Source organism: Hemiscyllium ocellatum, chromosome 1 (genome assembly GCF_020745735.1).
Source record: "Hemiscyllium ocellatum isolate sHemOce1 chromosome 1, sHemOce1.pat.X.cur, whole genome shotgun sequence".
Taxonomy (NCBI): Eukaryota; Metazoa; Chordata; class Chondrichthyes; order Orectolobiformes; family Hemiscylliidae; genus Hemiscyllium; species Hemiscyllium ocellatum.
The window spans coordinates 132,430,789-132,451,565 of record NC_083401.1 but is presented as its reverse complement, the minus strand read 5'-3'; the positions used below and the strand labels follow the sequence as shown (position 1 = coordinate 132,451,565).

The following is a 20,777-nucleotide window of genomic DNA, read 5'->3' as shown; positions in this document are numbered from 1 at the left end:
CATAGGTTTAGGATGAGGGGGGAGAAATTTAAAAGGAACCTTTTCATGCAAAGGATGGCGCCTGAATGCAATGAGCTACCAGAAAAGGTGGAGGAGGCTGGTATAATTACAACATTTAGAAGGCATCTGGATGGATATAGAAGTAGGAAGAATTTAGAGGCATATGGGGAAAAGTGCTGGAAAATTGAACGAGATTATTTTAGGATATCTGGTCGGCAACGATGAGTTGGACCAAATATCTGTTTCCATGCTGTACATCTCTACGAGTTGAGTGTGGTGCTGGAAAACCACATCAGGTTAGACGGCATCTAAGGAGCAGGGGAAATCGACGTTTCGGGCATAAGCCTTTCATCAGGAGGGCTTACGTATGTATTTCCAACAATATGTATTTCCAAAGGCTTTCAATTTGCATCGTTTCTAATGGTCACTGACAGTTCCTAATAACAGATGTTAAGCTAACTGACCTATAGTTACCTGTTTTTTTTATCTCCTTTCCTTTTCAAATAAAGGTGCTAGACAGGCACATTCCTGATACCTGGGACTTTTTCAGAATCGAAGGATTCCTGGAAAATTACTACAATTCATGATCTTCGCAATGACCTTTATTTAATATCTAGGATGTATCCGCATAGGTCAACAGAATTTATCAGCCTTTAGCCCCATTACTGCCCCTTATACTTGCTTTCTATTGATAGCTGTTATACTTATTTCCTCACCTCCTTTTGCCCTTTAGAATATTGACCTTTAGAATAGTGACCTTTATTTCACATTCTTGTTCATGTCTGATTATCATTCAACTCTCAGATACCAAAATTTTATGATAGACATAAATATATTCAACAATGGAGGGCTCACACAGATAGATAATTCCAAAGACACTCAATCTTTTGAATGAGAAAAATTCTCAGTTTTAAGTGATTCCATTATCCTGAGACTGAGGGCTGAATTCAATGTGCAAGTAGATTGTTCACCTCCACACCACTCAGGATTAAAAAGTCACTCAATAACAGAAAGGTAGATTCCTTAGCAATGACCTGCTATCCATGCCATTAACAAGGACAGAAGAGGACTTTGACTCCTCAAGAGGGAAGAACCTCCACCCTGGGAAGCTGCCAGCCAATTTGATTGGCTCAGTAGTGGGTGATGCTGGCAGGCACTGATCCTGGACCAAGTTACATTGAGGTGAGTTACATGTGGAGCAAGGATGTGCAAGTTGGGAGATTAGCCAAGGTACATGTCAGGTTACAGAGATAGGGTGGAGGTCTGCATCTGAGTGAGATGCTCTTCGCAGAGTCAGTGCAAACTCAATGGGTAGAATGGCCTCTTTCCGCAGTGTAGGGATGCTACAATTCTAAGAAAACTACACAATATTTCACTTGTAGTTTGACCAGGGCCTTTGACAGACTCAGCAGTACATCTCATCTCTTATACTCTAGCCCTCTTGAAAGCAATGCTAACATTGTATTTGCCTTCCTAACTAACAACTGAGCCTGCATGTAACCATCAAGAGAATCCTGAACAAGGACTCTCAAGTCGCTTTGTGTTTAAGATTTATGAAGCCTTTCCACATTTAGAAAATAGTCCCTTTTCTTCCAAACAAAGCACTTTACCTCTCACTTTCCCACATTGTGCTCCATGTGCCCACTCTCCTAGCCTGTATAAATCCTTCTGCAGTCTCACTTCATCAACATTACCTGTTCCTTCACCTATCTTTGTATCATCTGCAAACTTCGCAATAATGCTCAGAATTCCTTTGCCAAAATCATTAATGTATAATGTGAAGAGCTGTTGCCCCAGCACTGTCCCCTGCACAACACCGCTAGTCACTGGCTGCCATCGTGAAGACAGCTCCTTTATCTCCACTCTCCACCTTCTGCCAATCAACCAATCCTCTATTCATGCCAGTACCTTGCCCCTAACACCGTGGGCTCAATTATTTAACAGCCTCCTGTACAACTTCTTGTCTAAGCATTTTGGAAATCCATACAGATCATGTCCACTATAGCTCTCCTTTGCTGACTCATTCAATACCTCTCAAATAATTCTAACGGATTTGTCAGACATGTCCCCCCTCCCACTGCCTTGATGAAACCCTGCTGACTCAGCCATATTTTTCCATGCACCTCCAAGTACTCTGCAATATCACTCTTAATAATGGAATCTAAAATCTTACCAACAACGGAGGTCAGGCAAACTGGCCTTTAATCTGTCATCCTCCCTTCTTAAAAAAGTGTTACATTAGCCATTTTCCAACACTCTAGGGCTCTCGCTGACTCCATTGATTCCTGAAAGATCACAAATGCTTTCACAATTTCTCCCTTGCATGCAGACCATCCAGTCCTGGTGATTTAATCACCTTCAGTTCTTTCAGCTTCCCCAGCATCTTCTTAATGATGTCAACTACACTCACCTCTGCCCCCTACCCTGACTACTCTTTTGAAGCTCTGGTATGCTGCTAGCTGTGAAAACTGATGCAAAGTACCTACTCAGTTCCTTCATTGTTTCTTTGCTCCCTATTGCTACTTCTCCAGCCTCATTTTCCAGTAGTCCAACGTCTATTATTTTGCCTCTCTCTTACCTTATTATCTTAAAAAAAACTCTTGCAATCTTCTTTGATATTACGAGCTAGTTTACCCTCATTTCATTACTTATTGCTCTTTTATTGGTCATCTACTGGTTTTTAAAGGCTCCCCAAAAATCTTCACTACAATAAATGCTTTTTCTTTTGCTATTATACTACACCTGAATTCTTTTGTCTGGCATGGTTGCCTCATTTTCCCCTTAGGAGAAAGTGAGGACTGTAGATGCTGGAGACCAGAATTGAAAAATGTGACGGTGAAAAAACACAGCAAGCCAGGCAACATCCGACAAGCAGGAGAATCAATGTTTTGGGTATAAGCCCTTCTTCAGGAATGAGGCTGGTGTGCCAGGCGGGCTGAGATAAAAGGTAGGTGGGGGAGGGCGCTGGGAATACAATAGGTGGAGGGTGGGGGTGATAGGCCGGAGAGGGAATGGGGGCAGAGAGGTCGGGAAGAAGACTGCAGGTCAAGAGGGCGGTGCTGAGTCCGGGGATTGAGACTGAGATAAGGTGGGGGAGGGGAAATGAGGAAGCTGAAGAAATCTACATTCATCCTGTGTGGTTGAAGGGTTCCTAGGTGGAAGATGAGGCACTCTTCCTCCAGGCGTCGTGGGGTCAGGGTCTGGCGATGGAGGCGGCCAAGGACCTGCATGGGAGGGGGAGTTCAAGTGTTCAGCCGCGGGATGGTTGGGTTGGTTAGTGTGGATGTCCCAGAGGTCTTCTCTGAAAAGTTCCGCAACTAGGCGGCCTGTCTCCCCAATGTAAAGACCACATCGGGTGCAGCGGATACAGTAAATGATGTGTGTGGAGGTGCAGGTGAATTTGCGACGGATATGAAAGGAACCATTGGGGCCTTGGAGGGAGGTGAGGCGGGGGGGAAAAGGTGTGGGCGCAAGTTTTGCGCTTCTTGCGGTTGCAGGGGGAGGTGCCAGGAGTGGAGGTTGGGTTGGTGGGGGGTTTGGACCTGACGAGGGGGTCGTGGAGGGAGTGGTCTCTCCGGAACACTAATAGGGGTGGGGAGGGGAATATATCCCTGGTGGTGGGATCTGTTTGTAGGTGGCGGAAATGACGGATGATGATACGATGTATCCAGAGGTTGGGGCGGTGGAAGGTGAGGACCAGTGAGGTTCTGTCCTGGTGGCGATTGGAGGGTCGCGACTCCCTCGTCAGGTCCACATCCCCCACCAACCCAACCTCCACTCCTGGCACCTTCCCCTGCAAACGCAAGAAATGCAAAACTTGAACCCACACCTCCCTCCAAAAACTCAATGGATCCTTCCATATCCGTCACAAATTCACCTGCACCTCCACACACATCATTTACTGGATCCGCTGCACCCGATGTGGTCTTCTCTACATTGGGGAGACAGGCCGCCTACTTGCGGAACGTTTCAGGAGACATCTCTGGGACACCCGCACCAATCAACCCAACCATCTCGTGACTGAATACTTCAACTCCCCCTCTCATTCCGCCAAGGACATGCAGGTCCTTGGCCTCCTCCATTGCCAGACCCTGACCACACGACGCCTGGAGGAAGAGCGTCTCATCTTCTGCCTAGGAACCCTCCAACCACACAGGATGAATGTAGATTTCTCCAGCTTCCTCATTTCCCCTCCCCCCACCTTATCTCAGTCCCAACCCCTGGACTCAGCACCATCCTCTTGACCTGCAAGCTTCTTCCTGACCTCTCCGCGCCCACCCCCTCTCCGGCCTATCACCCTCACCTCCTTCCACCTATTGTATTCCCAGCACCCCTCCCCCAAATCCCCTTCCGCTACCTGTTATCTCAGCCCACCTGGCACACCAGCCTCATTCCTGAAGAAGGGCTTATGCCCGAAACGTCGATTCTCCTGCTCCTCGGATCTGCCTGGCCTCACTTGCCCCTTCGCAGATTTCTTCCTCATTGAGATGAATTTCTGTTATCCCTCTTGAATTACTCCTAAGGTGTTATTTCCCACCTTCTCAGCTTGGCTCCACTTCCAATAAATTCTGACTTATACACTTAATGGTAAGGCCCTAGGGAGTGTTGCTACACAAAGAGACCTTGGAGTGCAATTTCATAGTCCCTTGAAAGTAGAGTCGCAAGTACATAGGACAGTGAAGGCAGCAGTATGCTTTCCTTTGTTGGTCAGAACGTTGGGAGATCATGTTGCAGCTGCACAGGACATTGGTTAGGCCACTTTTGGAATACTGCGTGCAATTCTGGTCTCCTTCCTATCAGAAGGATGTTGTGAAACTTGAAAGGGTTCAGAAAAGATTTACAAGGATGTTGCCAGGGTTGGAGGATTTCAGCGATTAGGAGAGGCTGAATAGGCTGGGGCTGTTTTCCCTGGAATGTCTGAGACCCAGGGTGACCTCAGAGGTTTATAAAATCACGAGGGGCATGGACAGGATAAATAGACAAAGTCCTTTCCCTGGGGTGGGGGAGTCCAGAACTAGAGAGCATAGGTTTAGAGTGAGAGGGGAAAAAATTTAAAAGGGACCTAAGGGGCAACTTTTTCTCACAGTGGGTGGTGCATGTATGGAATGAGCAATCAAAGGAAGTGGAGGAGGCTGGTACAAATGTATTATTTGTAAGGCATCTGGATGGGTATATGAACAGGAAAGGTTTAGAGGGATATGGGCCAAGTGCTGGCAAATGGGACTAGATTAGGTTAGGATAGGATATTGGGTCAGCATGGACAAGTTGGACTGAAGGGTCTGTTTCTGTACTGTACATCTCTATGACACTATGACCATCTCCCCTTCCCTCACATTTCTGTAGGTATCTTTACTTAACTATAATACTTATATCTGATTAAAGCATTGCCCTCTCAAACCACAAGGTGAATTGTATCATATGATGGTCATTGTTCCCCGGGGGTTCCTTCACTTTATGTTCCTAAATCAAGTGTGCTTCATTGCACGTCACCAAATCCAGAATTGCCTGTTCCCGAGTGAGCTCTTCTAGAAGATAGGTTTTTTTGAGCAGCTTGTGGAAATTTTACACATTTTTCTTGGAATTTCTTTTCTTTCTGCTATCAATCAAATTTTCCCAAATCATCACTGATGGTGCTCCCTGATTATTGTAATAGTGCCTTTTTAAAAAATCTCTCATTTTATTTTCTGCCCGACAGCCTTACGACTGCTCGGAGGGCTAGATATAACTCCCATTAGGGCCTTTTTGTCTTTGTGGTTATAAACCAATGAGTTATGATCCTGGAACAGACCAAAGTCATGATCCAACTTAGCCAAAGACCAATTTTTTTTTCAACGCAGATAAGGTGTGAGATCCAAGGCACTTAGTAAAATAATAAAGCTTCAGGATTGCACAGTTTTGAACAAACAACGAGCATTATGATACAAGTTAGAAAAGTAGGACAATCTATATAATACATGTGCAATTTACACTCCAACACTCAGAATTAACATGTTAAATTTGATGACAGAACATCCCATCACCGTCAACTAACAAATGCTTCCTCAGCAATTCCCTCCCAATGCTCATGACACAATGAATCATCAAGTCTCATTAAACTACGTAAGAGATAATAATACTTTACTTTTATTGAAATTTCCTCTGAAGAGCCATTCTATTATAGATGGTCTCAATAACCACTTCCGTTCTGGTTGATTACTATCCTTTCGTTAGTCTAAGCTCCCCACACTCCAAAAGTTTTCATCAGTACTCAATCAAAAGCATACTTAGAGCTCCTCACGGACATCTAGCTTCACCGAGCCAGTCCTGCCCCTGGGACTTTCCCTGAGCAAACTTGAGCAACAGTATCAAGCAAAAATTGCTTGTGAGCTTCACAACATCCATTTTCTCAACTGCACTGAATTATTGATGGCCATAAGCTTTTTGTCAACCCCTTCAGGGTTTTCCCAATGAAGTCAGCAATCTTCCCGATTTCCCAGTTTCTAAGGACTTCTTTTAGTGCTGAACCAACACTTAACTACCTCCTAATTCCTAGTACTTCTGAGCTCCATAAGCACAGAACCATTTAATTGTCCCTGACCACCTCAATGAGCCAGCTATACAGAATCTGAATTCAAATGCCTTGTCAGCAATACAGCCAACTGCAGCACTAATAACATTGAGACTACACCTTTCTCCCTCCCTCTGTTGTACACAATGAATTTCCCAAGTGCCTGTAACACTGGAGTTCTTCAAATGATCTTTGCACTGTCCTGTGTGACCTATTAAAAACATTGCAATTAGCTCCTCCACTTTTGCTGGGCATAATTGCATATTACCTCCTTACAAAACTTGGAACTGTCTGGTCGATACATTTTACACATCAGAGATTGCTGGCTTGTTCACTATCAAAATTGGATACAAATAAAGATTTCATCACCAAATTTATGCGCATTTTTCCACCTACAAGGACGCTCATATTGAACAAGTCATAAACAATTCTTATAATATTTGAAGTTATACCGATGTGGGTTCCACACTATCAAATGTTCATACTGTACTACTGTCAGGCAGACAATAGCCTGAAGGTCTATCAGGCCAGGCCCACATTCAAATGCCTGCTCTGTCGTCAATAGACATTTCCTATTCGCTGGCAGGGAGTAAACTTCTGGCAAACAACAGAAAAACTAACAAGACTCAGGAAAAAAAAAACTAAACAGCAGCCGCAATTTTGATAGTGAACAAGCCAGCAATCCGTGATGTGTAAAATGTATCATCCAGACAATTCCAAGTATTGTGAGGAGGTAACATGCAATTATGCCTAGCAAAAGTGGAGGAGCTAATTGCAATGTTTTTAATAGGTCACACAGGACACTGTAAAGATCATTTGAGGAGCTCCAGTATTACAGGCACTTGGGAAATTCATTGTGTATGACAGATAATGGCCACCTCAACATTGGAACTTCCATAATTAAAAGCAACATGAGCATTAATATAGATAATACATAGATTTACCTGGCTCATTAAAACTCTGAATGGGCTCTTTCAGTAGGGCAGCGTATTTGTGCAAGAGATTGACCATCACTTCAAGCAATCCAACTTCTCGATATACATCTCTAAAAATAGGATCATGGCGAGCAAATTTCACAAGTGTCTTCATTGCAGTGATGCTACATTGGTAAGAGGTGCTGGACTTTAATAAGATACTGATACTTATTAGTTCTTTACAAGGAATATAGTTTAAGCTGAAGATAATAAACTCCAACATTTCAAAGTACTTGGATTGCACCTCAGGTGCTTTGGAAATCTTCTCAGCGAACTGTGAAAGTGTATGCTGTGATTCTAGGATGAAGTAATTAGCATTATCTGCAACATACAGGTCTGAAATGGCATCAAGGATGGTTCTGGCAAGATGGCTCGACTTTGCTTTTAAGAAGGCAATTTGAAGAACAGAGAATGCTTGGAAATTTTTTACTGTGCGACCTAGTTTAAAGAGAAAAATAACAGTATTCAATGCACAATTTCATCACCTCTTTTCAAATTCAGTGTATTTAATTAAAACAACAAAATAGAGTTAAGTGTATTTCCAAGAAATGAAAATACACAGCACTTTTTCACCATGCAGTTAAATAATAAACAGAGTAACAGCAGAATTTGCTAAGGGTTTCATAACCAAAATGCTTCCAACTCCCATCCTAGTACTGGCTCCCAAGTCCTATTAGTTTTGTCAAATTAGGAATTATTTACAGAACTCGACAAATCTGAATTTTCACTTCTTAAGTCCATTTTTAAATGCTCAGGTTCTAGTACAAAGGAAACAAAAAAAAAAGCACAGGAACAGGCCCTTTCGCACTCCAAGCCTGTGCCGATACATTCTGCCTTTCCACACTAAAACTGTTTTCACTTGCAGGATCCTTATCCCTTGATTCCCTTCCTTTTCATGTATCTGTGCAGATGTTTCTTGAATGTTGCCACTGCTTCCACCATTTCCTCTGGCAGCACGTTCCAGGCATTCACCACCCTTTGTGAAAAATCTGCTTTGCACATCTCTTTTAAACTTTGGCCCCACCACCTCCACACCTTGAACCTGTGTCACCTAGTAACTGACACTTCCATCATGGGAAAAAAGCCTCAGAGTTGGTTCTGCTACAGCATCGTAGTTCCATTTTCTCGTGCAAACCCATGTTATAAGAAAATTGCATAATAAAGCACCATATAAACTAATGGGGCTGGAGTCGCATTATAACGAATACATGCTGTAAAAGTACCAATATATGCTTTATAACTTCGATTTTAGAAATAGTACTCCCAATATATTAATTGCATTACAGCCACTTCACATTAACAAAGCACACGTTAGGGCAGAACAACCTGTACTATCCACTCTATCTATGCCATTCACAATCTTTTAAACTTCGATCAGGTCGCCCCTTCAATCTCCTGTATTCCAGTGAAAACAAACCCAGTCTATCCAATCTTTCTTCATAGATAAAATCCCCTATACAGGCAACATCCTAGGAAACATTTTCTCTACCATCTCCAAAGCATCCACATCCTTGTGGCAATGTGGTGACCAGAACTGTATGAAATATTTCAAACTAGCCTAAAGTTCTCTTATGGTGCAACATAACTGGTCTATCCTTATACCCAATGCCCCTTCCAATGAAGGCATGCACGCGATAGGCCATTTTTCACTCCTTTTCCTACCTACGCTACTAGCTTCAGTGATCTGTGGACTTGCACAACCAGATCCCTCTTCATTTCAATCCTCCTAAGGGTTCTGCCATTCACTATATAATTTCACCTGTATTTGACCTTCCAAAATATGTCACCTCACAATTGTCCAGATTAAATGCATCTGCCATTTTTCTGCCTATGCCTCCAAATGATCTCTATCCTGCTGTGTCCTCTGACTATCATCCTCACTATCTGCAACTCCACCAATCTGTGCATCATCCACAAACCTACTAATTAGACCAGCCAAGTTTTCCTCCAAATCATTTATGTAGATCACAAACAGCAGATGTCCCAGCACTGATCCCTACCCTCCATTGTGAAAACTATCCTTCCACTGTGACCCTCTATCTCGTATGACTAAGCCAGTTCTGTATCCATTTTGCCAGCTCACTCCTGATACCATGTGACTTTAGTTTTTGTACCAGTCGCTCAAAAGGGACTTTGTCAAAAGGCTTTAATGAAGTCTATGCAAACAAAATCAACCACTTTTCCCTCATCGATCATCTTCAAAAAACCGAATTTGTGAAGCATGATATCCCCGGACAAACTATTCTGTCTATTGCTAATAAGCCCATTTGCTTCCAAATGCATATAGATCTTGTCCCTGAGAATCTTTTCCAATAATTTCCCCACCACCAGTGTGAGGCTCACAGGCCTGTATTATGTAGGATTATCCCTGCTACCCTTATTAAATATTAGGACAACATTGGCTTTTCTCCAGTCTGCTGGGACCTCACCTGTGGCCAAAGAGGATACAAAGATGTCTTGCAATGCTTCAGCAACTTGTTCTCGTCTCCCTCAATATTCTGAGATAGATCCCATCAGGACCAAGGGACTTTAATACTTTAAAGTACCTTAATACTTTAAGACCGACAACATCTCTTCCTTTTTAATAGCTTAGAAATTCAACACTCCCTTCTCTGAAATCATCCTCCACCAATTCCTTCTCTTTGGTGAATACCGACACCAAGTATTCGTTTAGGACCTCACCTCCAAGTCACTCACCATCCTGACTTGGAAATATATCGCTGTTCCTTAGTCAAAATACTGGAATTCCCTTCCTAATGACATTGTGGGTCAACAGACAGCAGGTGGACTGCAGTGGTTCAAGAAGGCTGATCACCACAACCTTCTCAAAAGCAACTATAAGTATGGGCAATAAATGCTGGTCAGCCAGCAACGCCAACATCCCACAAAATGAATAAATTAAAAAAACCTACCTCTTCCAGCTCCACGCATAGATTCCCTCCTTTGTCCTCGAGTGGGCCAACCCTTTCCCTGGCTTCCCTCTTGCTTTATATGTGTATAAAAAGCCTTGGGATTCTCGTTAATCCTTTTAGCTCTTCTACTTCCCTGTTTAAGTTCTTTCCTACGTTCCTTATAGATCTCAAGAGCTTCATCAGTTCCCATTATCCTAGACCTTATGTATGCTTTGTTTTTCTTTGTGACCAAGGTCATAACATGCTTGGTCATCCAAGGTTCGTATAACTTGCCATACCCATCCTTAGTTCTCGCACGAATGTGCCACTCCTGAACTCTGATCAATTGCTGTCTGATGTGGATTTACCATCAAACAGCCACCCCGAACCAAAATTCTCCAGTTCCTGCTTAATACTGCTCTCGTTCGACCCCCCCCCCCCCCCACCCCGATTTAACACCTTTACCCAAGGACTGCTGTTATCCCTATCCATGAGAATCTTAAAACTCTTAGCATTACGGTCATACACCCGAAATGCTCTCCCACTGAAATTTCACTCACCTGGCCAGGCTTTCCAAAATTTCCCAAAACCAGGTCCAGTATAAACCCTTCCCTGGTTGGACTGTTTACATACTGTGTCAAGAAATCACCCTGAATGGTCTTCATAAATTCTGCTCTATCCATGCCCTAAGCACAAAGTGAATCCCAGTGAATATAGAGGAAATTAAAATTACCCACCACAACAACCCTACTGTTCTTACATCTTTCCAAAATCTGTCTACATATTCTTTCCTATATCTCCCAGTAGCTGTTGGGAGGTCTGTAGTATACTGCCAGCATTGTGAATTCACCTTTCCTATCCCTGTATTCTACCCATACTGCCCTCAATGCACGAGTCATCTGATGTATCCTTCCTCAGTAAAACTGAGACACACTTCTTTACCAGTAATGCAACCCCCTCCCCCCCCGCCCCACCCCCCATTTTCCACTTTCTACATCCCTTTCTATCACACCTGAAACATCGAAATCCTGGGACATTCAACTCCCAGTCAATTGTTTAACTGCTGAGCTTTTTTTGAGTAATGCTACTTCAGCACTTTTTTTTTGATATTGCATATCAGAAAATAACAACAAAATAAGTAGCATATGACTTATCTAGTTCATTCTAAAATTTTATTCTGACAACTTTTTAACATCAATTAATGCATTTAGATGCAATAACTTAGCTTTTCACCCCCCCCAAATACAACTGCCTAATTACAACGGATTGATCAGTTTTCCTTCAGGGCTGGAATAAAATGTATACTAGTTTAGAGCATGCCATTATTTAAATGGAGGTTCTTATAATGCATCCAGGGGCCTAACTCAAATACATAAACACATATCATACATTTAATGATATCATCCGAAAACTATTTTGCTGTAAAGCAATACTCATTTGATTCAAGTACTTAATTTCAAGACAGACAGTGTGCATTAAAGGTGATAAGCAAACTTCTATATCGAGATAAATAACAACAGAAACATAATTTCTGCCATAGTAACATGCAATGAAATGTGGTTGACGTGAAGGAAAATTATAATGTCACAATCAAAATAAGGAAGAAAATTTGTTCAAGATTTTCATAAAGATGTCACCTTGTATATTAATACAGAGAATTAACTGATAGCGTCACCTTTGCCAGAAGGTTGTGGTACTGCAAATCCTGGCAGAAGAAAAGGTGCTCCGCTAGTTATGCCAGTGGATCTCAATTCATTGATCCCATATATCGTCAATGAGGTCACCAATTGAACTAAGTCTTTCACGGCCTCTTTGGCATCAGGTTCATTTATTTGCTCCAACCTAAAACACACACATATATATATTATACACACACAGTATAATCAATTTCTATTGTCAACTACTGCATGAAAGGTTACTAAGTTGTAAGTTACCGAGAGGATGTGGACTGTCGATAGATGACATGACTTGACGGGATAATTCTCTAAACCGTTCCTTAAATTGTTTAAAATAGGCCCCAATTTGACCTTCAGTGTATGAGCAGCTGAGTCATTCTGATGACTTGGCCTTATTCGAATGCTGTTGTCAAGTCATCCACACAACTAAAGAATTGATAAGGTGATTATTATTTCAGTAGGTCAAAAAATTCAATGGACCAGTCACTGAACATGAATCTCAATAAGGACTTTTGGATTGGCTGGAGAGGGTGCTGCAACAGAAGTGTAGCTTGAGGGTTTATAGAACAGAGAGAGAAATCCAGTTAAGCACAAAGTTTTGAAACTGCCATATCAAAGCAGAACATTTTTCAAAATTATTTCCAACTATGCATTAAATGTTCTCTGAACAAATCACTGAGTGAGAGTCTTCCTAATAATTGTGGAAATGTACTAAATACATTATAGATGCTCCAAACACATGAAATAATTCTGTATAGAGAAGAAATCCTGATTGCTAAAGCAAAGCCCATTTGAAAAACAGAATGGCAAAAACTAAATTTTTTTAAAATCATTTTAATCATTACACTACCACCAACACCTCAAACTGAAAAACCTGATGGTTGGGGAACGAAAACAAGCTTCAATATTTTCTACCAGGAGACTAACTTATATTGATATATGGCCTTCAACATTATGAAACTTCCTATTAGAAAACAAAGTGTGGCATTGAGATACAGTTGCTGATATTCGGTCAGATAAGCAAAAGCTTGGTCTTAAGGCTGGGTTTTATGGAATGCTTTAAAGGAAATATTTGTGGAAGACACAAAGAGAAATTCAAACTCTGTGTCCTAGCCAACTAAAGGTAAAATGAGTCTTATATGGATTTTAGCAAGACCTTTGACAAAGTTCTGCATTGTACACTAATTAGCAAAGTTAGAACACATGGGATTCAGGGAGAGCTTTGCCAATTGGACACAATTAACTTGCTGATAAGAGACTGAGTGGTACTGGAGGGTTGTTTATTGGACTGGAGGTCTGTGACCAGCGATGTTCCGTAGGAATCAGTGCTGGATACAATGTTTGTGTCATTTTATATAAACAATTTAGATGACAATATAAGGAAGCGTGATTAGTAAGTTTGCGAATGCACCAAGTTTGGTGGCATATTAGTCAGGGAAAGTTATCTAAGAGTACAAAGGGATTAGATTAGATTACTTACAGCGTGGAAACAGGCCCTTCGGCCCAACAAGTCCACACCGACCCGCCGAAGCGCAACCCACCCATACCCCTATATTTACCTCTTACTAACACTACGGGCAATTTAGCATTACAGCCAATTCACCTGACCCGCACATCTTTGGACTGTGGGAGGAAACCGGAGTACCTGGAGGAAACCCACGCAGACACGGGGAGAACGTGCAAACTCCACACAGTCAGTCGTCTGAGTCGGGAATTGAACCCGGGTCTCAGGCGCTGTGAGGCAGCAGTGCTAACCACTGTGCCACCGTGCCGCCCCGGATCTTGATCAATTGGGCCAATAGGTTGAGGAGTGGCAGATGGAGTTTAATTTGGATAAATGCAAGGTGTTGCATTTTGGTAAGACGAACAAGGGCAGGTCTTACATAGCTGATGATAGGGCCTTGGATAGTGTTGTCGAACAGGGGTTCAGGTGCATTGTTCCTTGAAAGTTGTGTCACAGGTAGATAGGGTGGTAAAGGCGGCATTTGGCATACTGTCTTCATTGCTCAGACCATTAAGTATAGGAGTTTGAACACCATGTTGCGGTTGTACGGGATGTTGGTTAGGCCACTTTTGGAGCACAGTGAACAATTCTGGACTCCCTGCTACAGGAAAGATATTATTAAATTGGAGAGTGCGCAAAAAAGAATTTATAAACATGTTACTGGGACTGGAGGATTTGAGTCATAAGAGGAGACTGAACAGGCTGGGGCCTTTTGTTTTTAAACTGGAGTGTAGGAGGTTGAGGAGTGACCTTAGAAGATTTTTGAATCATGAAGAGCATAGAGAAGGTGAATACTCAAGGTCTTTTCACTACAGTAGGGGAGTTCAAAACTAGATGGCATCATTTTAAGGTGAGAGGACAAAGATTTAAAATAAATCTGAGGGGCAACTTTTTCCACACAGAGGGTGGCTCATATGTTGCATGAACTGTCAGACGAAGTGGCAGATGCAGATACAGTTACACCATTTGAAGTCAAGTAAGGGCCAATAGAAGGTCTCATTCTGCCACCAATGACATTCTACCAATAGTGGGGATTGAAGAGGTTGATGATTTGCTAGGTGAGAAGGCCACCCTTTAGACCTTGGAGGACTTCTAGCAGGCCAAGAAGGAGCTGGGGAAGAGAAGGGTAGGAGGCAACTCCTAATTGGTCAGGCTTTTACTGGTCATATTTTCACCGTTTGACGGCCAGAATCTGACATCCAATGTAGTTAATGGTCTGATACGCATCACATTAAGTCAGAGCAGGGGCTGTTGTGGTGCAGTAGTAGTGTTCCTACCGCTATGCTAAGAGGCCCGGGTTAATGCCCCATCTGCTCCAGAGGTGTATAAAAATATCTCTGAATTGGTTGAGTAAACATCCACATCAAGTAAGAGGTCCTGGAAATAGCCAGGATGGAGCTGTGCCCACATTTCTGATCACTGTTCCAACAACACTAAGATTCTACCCAACCTGTGCAGGTGTTGCAGATGCCAATATATCAACATTTTTTTCAGTATTTCATGACTGATGCTCATTGAGCAATGGATATAGTCTGAAAGAATGGATCAAAAGGACAGATAGTCGGCCCAATACTTTGTTATACAATCCTTAAACTTCTAACTAATCTGGTAGCAAGATGATCAGATTTTGTCAGTGCTTGAATTAAGGCACTATGAGTGGCATATTTAGTCAAATTATTAGATGGGTTTAATATAAATATTAATTCATTCATTAGTAGATATTTTTATTTATTAACACCCAGTATACAAAGAGAGACGACAGAATACAGAAATTGCATTTGAATGAAATAACAAAGAGCTTTAGTAAAGTAAGGTGCAAGACAGACATTTTACAGCAAATATCACCCCTGCTCTTAAATGAGGATTACTCTGCATTCCTGCCTATCTCAGTCAACCTTTCACCTCCGTGCCTAATAAGCTATCTACCTCTGCACTAAAATGTTCAACGGTTCTGCTTCCACCTCATGTTCCTTTTTCAGAAAACAAATCTATCTATCTATCTTAAACGAGAGATCTCCCAAGTCTTAAACTGTGACCCTTAATTTTGGAACCATCCACAAGAGGAAATAGCCTTTCCACATCTATTTTGTTCAGACCCATCAGGATCTTGCACGTTTCAATCTAGTATTTAAAAAGTATTGAAAGAGTATCACTTTTTAAATTCTACAGATGTGTTTTTTAATTAAATCTAACAGACTGTATTCTCCCCTGTTATATGTGAAGTATGATATCCAATCAGTATTCTCCACCTGTCATTTCACGCTGAAACACTAATTCTTTTTATACTTATTTGAAAAAGGCAAAGTTAACTTGAGAGAAGAAATTAAATAAACCAATACCCCTTCAAATTTGTCATGCCTACTTTTTCAGGAAGTCTTCATAATTAAGTCTTGAATCAAAATTCATAAATGTTTCACTAGTAAAAAGCAGATGTGGCGGTGTATAATCTCAAATGACATTTTGACAGCAGTACTCACACTATACATGTACAGTTAAACAGATTTAGTGAACTTAAAACAATATATTAAACACAATTGAGATAATGTTTGATCAAAAAAACAATAGTTATGCTGTGAACTTACCTGAGCAGAAGGTCACAAAGGAATTGATAACCTTGGCAGGACCTAAAATCATCTAAAAGAACTTGAGATATATCACTGGAGTCTTTAAGGAAACAGGACAGTCCAGCAAACATTTCAACAATTTCTAGGGGTAAAAGATCTTCTGATTGCTGCATGTTCTGGATACAAGTGGCCACACATTCTTTTTCTATAAAACAGATCAATATTAAAAAAAACATGGAAAGTTGCCATTCTGCATTCCCCCTATAATTTCTTTCCTAAGTACTATACAGAGAAAAATATCAAAATTTGGAGTTATTTTAGAACATCAATCAGGTTCTTCAAGCAGTATTAATCTAATTCAAATTAAAATATAAATCTCAGAATTAGAAAGCAAGTTGCATTGTGCCTCTGTTAGTTCTAATGCAGGAAATCCTGAAACATTTTCAAGCTAAGAGATTGATTTAAAATCCAATAACAAAGAGACTATATTTGCAAGTTATCAGTGTTTTAATAACTCAATGAATATTGCTATTTTTCCCCAGGGTAGAGGATTTTCTTAAAATTAATGTTACCAGATATGCTTTTCTGCAAATATTAATAATTATTTTTAAAGCAAGATATGCTTTTTTAACATCAGTAAAATTAGTCACCATCTTCCATTGCAAGTTTAATTCAAATTACTTTCCAATTTAGAAAGTAGCTAAAAATTAAATTTTGGTTATGACAACAGCACATACACTAAATTGCTTATATTAAATATTAGCTATAGTTTTAAAAAGTGTCTTTATTTATAGTACAACTCATTCTAAACTGACTGCCACAGTCACTAATGCCTTTTAGCAAAAGAAATCTGCTGTGCTTGTGTGACTCCAGGCCTAAATGTGACTCAAGACCCAAGTCTAGATTAGAGTGGTGCTGGAAAAGCACAGCAGGTCAGGCAGCATCTGAGGAGCGGGAAAATCAACGTTTCAGGCAAAAGCCCTTCATCAGGAATAGAGGCAGCGTGCCTGCAGGGTGGTGAGATAAATGAGAGGGGGGTGGGAGTGGGGAGAAAATAGCATAGAGTACAATAGGTGAATGGGGGTGGGGATCAAGGTGATAAGTCAGAGAGGAGGGTGGAGTGGATAGGTGGAAAGGAAGATAGGCAGGTAGGACATGTCATAAGTGTGAAGCTGAGCTGGAAGGTTGGAGCTGGGGTAAGATGGGGAAGGGGAAATGAGGAAACTGGTGAAGTCCACATTGATGCCATGGGGTTGAAGTGTTCCGAGGATCCACAGTCGTGTTGCTGACTCTTATTTGCCTTCTGGGTAACTAGACATAGGTAATAAATGCTGTCCTAGCTAGTAGCACTCATTGTATGAATAAATATGTATATTTTTAAAAACTACAGCTTTGGGAAGGACATGCAAAGGAAATATGGAGATGAGAAAAAAAATTTCTTCACAGAAAGTGGTAAGCCTGTGAAATTCACTGCCACAAAAAGCTGTCAAAGCCAAAACATTGAATGCTTTCAAGGAGTTGGATATGATGCTTAGGGCTAAAGTAATCGAAGGAAATTAAGAAAAAGCAAGTACAGGATACTGAATTAGGTAAATCAAACAAAGAGCTGGAGATCAGAAACAAAACATGGGAAAGAAACCTGAGCATATCCAGCAGCATCTGTGGAGAGAATGAGAGCAGAAGACATAGGAGCAGAAATTAAGCCTTTCGGCCCATCAAGTCTGCTCTGCCATACAATCATTTCTCAACCCAATTTTTGTCCCATAACCTTTGGCAATCAAGAACTTATCTCTGTCTTAAATATACTCAATGATCTGGCCTCCACAGCGTTCTGTGGCAACAAACTCCATAGATTCGCCATTCTCTGACTAAAGAAGTTTCTCCTTATCTCCATTCTAAAGGGTCTTCGCTTTACACTAAGGCTGTACCCTTGAGTCCTCGTCTCTCCTGCCAATTTAAACATCTTCCCAACATCTATTCTATCCAAGCCATTCAGTATTCTGTAAGTTTCAATCAGAACCCCTCCTCATCCTTCTAAGCGCCATCAAGTATAGTTCCAGAGTCCTCAAACGTTCCTCATATGTTAAGCCTTTTATTCCTGGATCATTCTCATCAACCTCCTCTGGAACCATTCCAAGGCAGGATATCCTTGTGCCCAAAATTGCGCACACTCTAAATTTGGTCCAACCAGAGCTTTACAACACCTCAGTAGTACATCCCTGTTTTTATATTCTAGTCCTCTTGAGATGACGTTGTATTTGCCTAACTACTGACTCAACTTGCAAGTTTACCTTAAGAGAAACCTGTACTAGAACTCCCACGTCCGTTTGCTCTTCCGATTTCTAACTTCCTCCCCATTCTTCCTACCAAAGTGCATGACCTCACATTTCCTCACATTGTATTTCATCTGTCACTTCTCTTCAGACTCTCCTAACCTGTCTAAATCATTCTGCGGCCTCCCCATTTCCTCAATATTATCTGCCTCTCCACCTATTGCTGTATCATCTGCAAACTTTGCCAAAATGCCCTCAGTTTCTTAATCCAGATCATTAATGTATAAAGTGAAAAGTTGCGGTCCCAATACAGTCTTAAGGAACACTTTGTCACTGGCTCCCATCCTGAGAAGAATCCTTTTATCCCCACTCTCTGCCTTCTGCCAGACAGCCAATCTTCTATCTAAGCCAATACATTGCTGCACAGAAGGCTACCTGGCCTGCTGTGTTTTTCCAGCACCACATTTTTCAACTCTGGTACTCCAGTATCTGCAGTCCTCACTTTCTCCCAGTAAAATAAGGGCCCATGGGGTCGTAGGCAAAGGCTTTCTGGATGTTCAGATAGACAACATCCATTGGTTTTCCTTGCTCTAGCCTGCTTGTTACCTCCACAAAGAATTCTAAGATTTGTCAAGCATGACCTCCTCTAGATGAAACCATGCTGATGTGGCACTATTTTACCATGCACTTCCAAGTATTAGGAAATCACATCCTTCACAATGGATTCCAAAATCTGACCAACGACTGAAATCAGGTTAATCAGCCGATAATTTCCCGCTTTTTGCCTTACTCCCTTCTTAAACAAGGGTTAAGGTGGTTAACATTTCAATTTCAGTGACCCTTCTTCATAACTAAACGCAGTTGGGAAAAGGTGGTATGTGTGTTGATGGCACAGAGGAGTGACATGAATAGATGGAGATGGTACCTCGAAAAGAGAAGAATGAGACAGCAGGGGAGAGAATCAGACAGAACACCCAACATGAGTGTCTGACAGAGCAATAGACCAATACAGAACGAGATCTAGAGGTGCGAGGATGGTAATGAACTTGGAGGAAGATGTTCATGCTTTGAAACTGGTAATCTTAATGTTGCACATAAAAGCCTGTAAAGTACCTAGGTGAAACATGATATGCAGCCTGCATTGAACTTTGCTGGAACACTGCAGCAGACTGAAGACTGAAATGTTGCCACAAGAACATGATAAGTGTGTTAAAGCAGCAGGTTACCGGAAGCTCGGATCATTTTAACAGATAGAGCAGATTGCTGAGCAAAGTAGTCATCAGTTTGCATTTCATCTCCTTAGTGTAGAGGGGACAATAATGTAAGCAAATCCTGTGGACTGAAAAATGTGTTGCTGGAAAAGCGCAGGTCAGGCAGCATCCAAGGAGCAGGAGAATCGACGTTTCGGGCGTAAGCCTTTCTGTAGACTGGCTTGAAGGAAGTGCAAAATGCTGCTTCACCTGGATAATGGGAGGGAGGTAATAAGTGGACAATTGCAATTGCATGGAAAGGTGCTGTATGACGTGATATTGGGAATAGAGGAGAAGTGGACTAGGGTATCCTTAAGGGGAAAGGAGTGCATTTATGGCGGTGGCATTCTGTTGGAGGTGGAGGTAATGGCAGCAGAGGCTGGTGAGATGGAAAGTGAGAACAAGGGGTACCCTATTATTGCTAAGGGAGGAAAGGAAAGGAAGGGATAAGGATAGAGGTGTAGGAAATGGGTCACATATGGCTGAGAGGAATGTGGTAGCAAGAAATCCATGGTTGAGGAAAAAGGTGCAAAGTGACATCATTAGAACAGATACAGCAGAGACAGAGAAACTGGGAGAGTAGAATGGAGTCCTAATAAGAGCAGGTGTGAGGATGTACAATCAAGGAACCATGGGAGATGGTGGGCTTGTACTGGAAGCCAAGGTGTCATGGGAAGGGGAGGGAGGAGTCTGAGATGGACCAGATAAGCTGTGGAAAGGAAAGTATGAAGATTGGAAGCAAAATTGATGATGCTTTCCAATTTCAAAGGAGAGGGAAACAGCACTAAACATTTTATCAATGTACCAGAAAAAAAAGGCATGGAGAGGAACCCAACTGGACTGCAACAAGGAACGTTCGACATATCTCACAAAGAAATTGGAATAACTCAGGTCCATATGGATATTCAGAACAACACAGCGCCCTGAAAGAAGTGAGAAAACTTGGATGAGCAGCCATGATCATACCAAATGGTGAAACAGGCTCTAAAAAGCTAAGGGGCCTATTCTTGCTTATAATTCCTATGTTTCGGAGAAATTAACCAGATAATAGCAATGCAAAATCTTCAGTTATGTGGAATATCTAGAGAAAATGAGTTT

At 41.7% G+C, this 20,777-nt stretch overlaps 1 protein-coding gene across 6 annotated transcripts in view; it reads right to left on the bottom strand.

The window, feature by feature from the left end:
• The window catches only part of wdfy3 (WD repeat and FYVE domain containing 3), a 400,898-nt gene that overhangs the window by 263,699 nt on the left and 116,422 nt on the right, over positions 1 to 20,777 (bottom strand). For all 6 annotated transcript variants that reach the window (XM_060826089.1, XM_060826126.1, XM_060826116.1 and 3 more), the window contains exons 7-9: positions 16,175 to 16,361; positions 12,088 to 12,254; positions 7,492 to 7,959 (exon numbers count right to left, since the gene is read on the bottom strand). In XM_060826089.1, the coding sequence (XP_060682072.1) occupies positions 7,492 to 7,959; positions 12,088 to 12,254; positions 16,175 to 16,361 (822 nt within the window). The remainder of the gene's footprint in view (positions 1 to 7,491; positions 7,960 to 12,087; positions 12,255 to 16,174; positions 16,362 to 20,777) is intronic.